Source organism: Gordionus sp. m RMFG-2023, chromosome 1 (genome assembly GCF_954871325.1).
Source record: "Gordionus sp. m RMFG-2023 chromosome 1, tfGorSpeb1-WG-v2, whole genome shotgun sequence".
Taxonomy (NCBI): Eukaryota; Metazoa; Nematomorpha; class Gordioida; order Chordodea; family Parachordodidae; genus Gordionus; species Gordionus sp. m RMFG-2023.
This window is the reverse complement of record NC_088775.1, coordinates 17754198-17761504: the sequence shown is the minus strand read 5'-3', so window position 1 is coordinate 17761504 and position 7307 is coordinate 17754198. Positions and strand designations below refer to the sequence as shown.

Below are 7307 nucleotides of genomic sequence, written 5' to 3'. Positions count from 1 at the left end.
CGCAAACATTAATAAAATGTCTTTGTTAGGAAGATCATGTTAAAACATTTTGAAAATATACTTGAAAGATTCATAGGCATGATAGATGCTGATTAATATAAAACTGCGAACACATGAAAAAATCAATAAAGAATATTATAATGACTGTAAAAACAATAGTAAACTTATGAATAGAAAAATTAGTATAAATAACATTGTGAAATTTATGATGAAAGTATATTATCTAAAGAAATTCTAATAGCTAAATAAAACAATGATAATATTATAAACATACCTAATATAACATATAATGTAAGTGGATGAAATTCACGCAGATAACATTTTGAAAATAGTTGAATCCAATTCATATTATAAAAAAAAGTAAAAGAACTTTGAAATCTTAATTCAATTAAAGATGAAAAGATTTAAATTTAACTAGAAATTCCTTACTTTTATTATTTTACTACATTATATTAACTTAATAAGTTTTTTTAATACTTTGGTTTTAAATTTTTATTATTAACCTATTAAACATATTGTTAAATTGAACTTTATAAAGTATATATAGATATAAAAATAGTGTGATAAACAGGTAAAAAAAATATTTAATAATAAAATATATAATTTATTCTCTCTATACCCTGACTACTTTAATATTAATATTATTTTGGTAAAATTTTAAATAAAAATCAGTTTCTATTAATTCACAAATTTAAGGTATATTTTCAATAATATTTTTTGTCTTTAGTTACAATAATAAATAAAAAATATTACTTTTTGGAAGTAAGATGTTATTGTCCTTTTTGCAACTGGGTTTCAACTTCATTTGGGATATTATATGGAATATCACAATTTAAGGATACCCAATTATTATTATCTCCTTTGATGGCTACCTTTGTAAATTTCATATCAGTTGGCTTGACATGAAGATGTTTATGTTTCTAATGTTCATGTATCTTGTCACTTCATATTTTAGAAGTTTTACAGTTAAGGTAATTACACTTTACCTTAAATAAGGTTCTGTTACTTGGCATCTAGAAAGAAATAATTATTATAATATAATTTTTTACATATTATGTTTTTTATCATTCTTTGCTTGCTGATAAATGTTTTTAAGCATGACTCAAAAAATTACCTAAAATTTATCCTGCTAAAATCTAGAAATTTATTTAAAAACATAATATAAATATATTAACCTCTAAGAAAAGTACCAAATAGGAAATGTATAAATAAACTTGATAAAATGGTAAATGAAAATGGTTGATAAAGAAAGTTCATATTATTTATTAATTGACAAATATCGTTACTTTAATTGACATTTGTCAGAAAATCAACGATAACCATCATAATCGTATCAATTAATGTAGTGTTGTTAAACGGCTCGTTTTGAGCCGATTTTTTAAAACGGTTAACTCTATTTTTTAGGCAGAAAAATATTACATAAGCCTCGAGATTTCGATAATATATTCCTAGACCGTTGTTACTTATACGAGCAAAATCTTCAGGCTTGAGTTATATTATTCTGGATAAAATAGTGAGTTAAGCGTTTTTAAAAATCGGCTCAAAACGAGCCGTTTAACAACACTAAATGAATGGATTTAAAAAGATTATAATTCAAATCAAAAATTACCCCCCAAAAATCAATACCTACCCCCAAAAAATTAATGTCTTCTCCCAAAAAATCAATATCAACCCCCCAAAATCAATACCTATCCGCAAAAATGCCAATATATTTTGGAGGCATTTGTCTCCTACCCCCCCCCCCCCGGCCATGTAGACGCTGGACTACCAGATAAGGTATATATCAAATTAGACGAACTAAATAAAATTGGGCTATAATGACTTACAAAATTTTCTAAATCCACAGACAATATGATTTTAGCTACTGGAACATAGATAACTAGATATAAAAGTTCTGGAATGTTATATTTATATCATTTTAAAAACACGTCAGAAATGAATAATTTGAAAAATGAAGGATAATTAAAAAATTTTAATGATAAACCTCTAAATTATGAATAAACCTATATGGGACAATAATAATAAAACAAAGTCCTTTGACAAATAAGAAGATTATTTAAAATTTCATGATAGTAAGAATACTCTATTAATAGGTAATTTATCAGATGAATTATATTTATTCATGAAAGCTGTGTTTCCAAGAGAGTTAAATTCAAGTTATGATGAAGCATGTGCACATTAAAATGTTTCTGACCTACAGAAATAAAAAAAATCGTTCTAATAAAATAAATCTCTTAGTAACAAAAAATTGAAAAATATTGAATTAAAACCAAATATTCAAAATGAAAGAGATTCTTATAAACTAAAAGAGTTTAATTATATAATAAAATTTGAAATATTCAAGATTATAGAAAAAAAGGAAATAAACATTAAAGAAAACAATGAAACAAAGATTAAAGAAAATAATTAAATTAAAAAAACTCTTACTAAATGCGATAAAAAAAAATTGAAACTTATAAATTTGAAGACAATTAAAAGTATCACTAAGAGAAGTCATATAAAAACTAAACGTCTTCATTCTAGAATAATACTCAAGTATGTGATGAAGAAATCTTTTTTTTTAAATTTAAGGCTCAAAAAATTATTTTTTACTAAAAACAATCTTATGAATAATTATTATTTCAAAATACTTTTTAAATTAAAAAATAAGGGCATAAAGTTTTAATTTCTGAAGAGAGAGATGGATGTACAGACGTACATATCATCATCTTATCATCATTTATTAAAATAATATATATAAAAAATAAAAAAAACGATAAAAATATTATCTAACAACCTTGTTGATTTATCATCCTTTTATTATTCTAACATCCAAATTTGATCGATTCTCTAATTATTAATATATTCCGAAATCCTATTTAATAATGATAATTTTACAATTGGTGATAATAACAATTTTGTAAAATTGACATTGATAATGACGGAGCTTGATGACGAGCCAGCGTACTCAGAACGATATTAATAAACCAACGTGATAGAATCAAGCCAACGATTACAATGACTTATGAACGACTTGAACAATCATATGAACAACCAAAATAAATATCATTTTCCAAGACTATGACAGACTGCACGATAAGATTCACATGCATTAAAAACCTGAGTGGAGATCATTTTATAAAGGGTGGAATGTTGATATGACCGATTAATACTAACCTTTAAATTGTTTTTTTATGTTTATATAAATTCATTTTTTTAATATAAATTGTTTAGATTGATTTTTTTATATATTAATATGAAAATTGTTATATAAGCCTGATTTTTTAGTTTGATATCAATGTAATATTTTAAAATAAATTAAATTAAATTAAATTTGTAACCTTGATTTATTCTAAATAAAATAAAATAAACTCGTAACATTTAAATATTTTTAGAAAACTTTAGTGAGGTATAAATTAAGTTAATATATATAAAATATGTTTGTATTGAGTTAAATATTTGATATGTTAATATCGAACACGAATGAATAAAACAAACAACAATTTATGCTACACAACACCTAGTATAAATAAAATAATTAAATATATAAATCCAATTTAACAATCCAAAACACTTTTAACTTTAAGACTTATAATTTTTAGTTTTAAAAATAAACTCACTTGTAGTTTTACACCTTGTGTACAATTTTACACGGCTCTTATGCATTATCACCTAGTTTAGGGGAAATAAAAATTTATAAAACAATAGAATTATTAGTCTTTGCTTTTATTTCTCCTCCTTCATATTAACTTATATTATTTAAATCCACGACCCATCAATCCGGGGGGGAGGGGGTATAAATGCAATTTTGTCATAAAATTTCTATTGAATAATTCAAGAGATGGGGGTGGGGATTGTTTATTCCTTAAAGGGAATTTAATATTACTTAGAATTCCCTAACGGCGAAATAAATGACTATTTTGCACAACAGAAATTAAAAAAATATAACCCTATACCCATTTATATGTACTTTTGTAGAAATCAAGCAAATGAGGTATAAAGAGTCTAAACAAATTTAAAAATTGTGAAATAGCATTATTATTTAAAAATTCTAAGAACAGCAAGTCTTTGCCCATATCGAATAGATATAGAGTTGTTAAACGACTTGATTATGCCGATTTTGAATCAAGAATGTAGCCAAAATAATAATACGCATGCCTCGAGATTTAATAGATGTCAAAATCTTATTGAGGCTTGTGAAATATTTTTTGGCTAAATTGTGTCAGCCGTTTAAAATTGAGCCGTTTAGTAATACTAAATACATTCCTCGCTAGTCCTAAGCTAGTGTTGCCAACAATTTAGAAGCCTATAAAAATAAGAGTAATTCAAGATTTGAACCAAAAGTTATTACCTAAGCCTCGAGATTTAGCCTATAGATTACAGAAAGGTCTGGCACTTTTTTGACCTATTCCTAAAACTCAGGTATTTTTTAAAATGTTAGTTATTTTTTAAAAACTTATAATTCAAATTTTGTTAACTAAATTATCATTATGTTTTCCAAAATAATTTAATATAAATGAAACTCTGATTTTTCAAACAATAGACTTTGTAATATTTTAATGTTAATTGCGTATTTGAGAAACCAAAATGACCTACCGCCATAATTTGTATTGATAGACGTTATGCAATGTTAATTGAATATTATTTTAAATTATTCTTATAAATAAATTTAAACAATTGGTTTATAGAGTAATGAATGGTTAAAATGAATCATTATTCCTTTCCTATAAACATATAATCTTAACATCATTGCATACTGGTTACGGTTTAGCATTACTTAAATGAAATTATTCATTCGTTGTCTGACATTTCCTTAAAATTAAATCATGCGATACGTTGCTGCATATATGCTAGCCGTTTTAGGAGGCAATGAGCACCCTAAAGCCAGTGATATACAGTCAATATTGGATTCTGTTGGTGTCGGAATTGAAAAAGAAAATTTGGATTTTGTTCTTAAATCATTGGAGGGTAAAAAGTTAAATGATATAATTGCTGAAGGTATATTAAAAAAGTATATAAATAAATTAACATTAAATATAAAGGTACAAAAAAGTTAAGCTCGCTATCAATGGGTAGCGGTAGTGGAGCTGTAGCAGCTATTGATCCAAAAGCTAAAAAAGCAGATGAATCTACTCAAAAAGAAGCAGCAAAACGTATTTCTAATATATTAGTTATATATTTCACTTATAATTATAGCAGCTAAAGAGGAGAAAAAAGATGAGCCCGAATCAGATGATGATATGGGATTTGGATTATTTGACTAAATCTATTTATTCATAGTTATAATAAATTATACATACATTATTAAAATATAATAGCTAAAAATGTACAGATTGTTTTAGTTTTTTAAATAACTGAAAATGAAATTTTAATATCCATAATTTACTTATTAATTTTATAGAAAATGATTGATATGATAACCTTCATAAAGCCATTTTGATTTTGAAAGATATGTTTACACTAAAGCTTAGAATTTTATTAATTTTTTGGTAAAATTTATATGGGGACAAGTCATGACTAAGAACCAGTTTAGGCCAACATCAAACCAAATATTATTTATTATATCTTATTACACAAAGACTTTAATATTATTCTGACAATAAATGATTTTTGCATGATACAAGGAAATCCAATTAAATTAGTCGACTTGAATAATATTGGTAAAGGAGCCATTAGTGGATGCAACTATTGGAAATAGAAGAAAATCATTGAAACCTTTATATTTTTTGTGGTTTCTGCTTAGGTTAGTGGATTGATGTAGGTTCTTTTGATCTCAACTGCTTTATCCAAATTTGTTCTTGATTGTTAAAATTTGGTAGGCAAATAAGTAATTTATATTAAAGCCTTTCAAATTAGGTAGATCTCAGGCTAAAACGGTTTGTGTAGTAGACCATTTATAAATTCCTTGAGAAAAATTGATTTTGACAATTTTCTTTAAACCATGAGGGGAAACTACCTTTTTAAGTAGCTTGATTCTTGGACCAATATTATCCAAGTTTGTTCTTGATTGCAAAATTTTGGTAGGCATAAAAGTAATGTTTAATAAAGCCCTGCAAATTGGGTGGATCTCAATCTAAAATGTTTTGTGTAGTAAAATAGTTATAATTCTTTGAGAGTAGTTTAAAATTGCAATTTTCTTTAAACCATGATGTAAAATAACTTGGTTTTTGGACCAAATAAAATTTTTTAGGTGGTAGATAAGATTGGGAAATTTTAAATAAATGAATGTATTTGAATCTAAATCTGATCTGGGTCATATAAATTACTTGATATTTTAAATAACCGAATATATTGAATACTTTAGATAATGTTAAAAAATATATGAATATTTGACATGATTATTATAAACTATGCCTTAAATTCCTCAAAAATTAAATTATACAATTGTGAAGATTTTGCTTGCAGATGACAGAAAAATTTGCCAAATTTTTAGGCTTGGATAATAATTTGGCTAGATTTAACCCATTGATGCTCAACTTCTTTTTATGAGTGATTTTTTTAAAATTAATTCTTTATATTAGTGACAGTGTTTTTTTTCAACTTTTAATCATTTTTTGAGCATATTTTTTAAATTTAAAAATCTGAAATGTATTGCATCATATTTGGACAACCTAACATAGGAATTTCAGACAATTTTCCCATGAACCTTTAAATTTAATATAATTTATAGGATTCTACCGATCCACATATTTTTCTTTGATTTGATATTACAAAAAAACCAATCCGTTATTTATATTGATTTTTATTTATCATATCTTTTTATCAATGTCATAAAATATTATTTTCTTTTTTAAAAAACTAACTTTCACAAATGATTTGTATTTATTTTTATTTTCCAAAAGTTACTAATCTCTTAAAATATTTGCAATGTTTATAGTGAATTTATTCTTAAAGAACTCCTTTTAGCCAATTTTTAAAAAGGGCTAAATCAAGATTTTCACAAATGTTGAATTTAGTTATGCACAGGGAGATACGACAAAATATTTGCCTGGGTTCAGTTGAGTTTATAGTTTAAAAAAATAGGTGGGTTCGGTTCAGGTAAATATTTTTGAGCCCGAGTTCAGCTCGGGTTTAAGAATTTTTGAATTGATAAAAAAATATTCTATATTTAAATCATAATTAAAAAACAAAACATAGATTTGGTATAAAAAATAAATTTTTTATTTTATTTATAGACAAAATATAGTTAAAAATACAAAGCATGGTCATGTATCAATTTAAATTTTATTTAGATGTATTTCTTTAAATTAACAATATCTGATATAATAATTTTTGCTTTGACTTGTTCACTTTCAATTTCCAAGTAAATTATCTGAGAATTAGTTAAA

At 24.7% G+C, this 7307-nt stretch overlaps 1 protein-coding gene across 1 annotated transcript; it reads left to right on the top strand.

Annotated features, from left to right (window-relative positions):
• Positions 1 to 4748: 4748 nt before the first annotated feature.
• LOC135931832 (large ribosomal subunit protein P2-like) lies at positions 4749 to 5308 on the top strand. Its single transcript, XM_065469137.1, has 3 exons — positions 4749 to 4977; positions 5022 to 5132; positions 5176 to 5308. The coding sequence occupies exons 1-3, from the start codon at positions 4806 to 4808 to the stop codon at positions 5241 to 5243; spliced, it is 351 nt and encodes a 116-aa protein (XP_065325209.1). The 5' UTR covers positions 4749 to 4805; the 3' UTR covers positions 5244 to 5308.
• The last annotated feature ends 1999 nt before the right edge of the window (positions 5309 to 7307 follow it).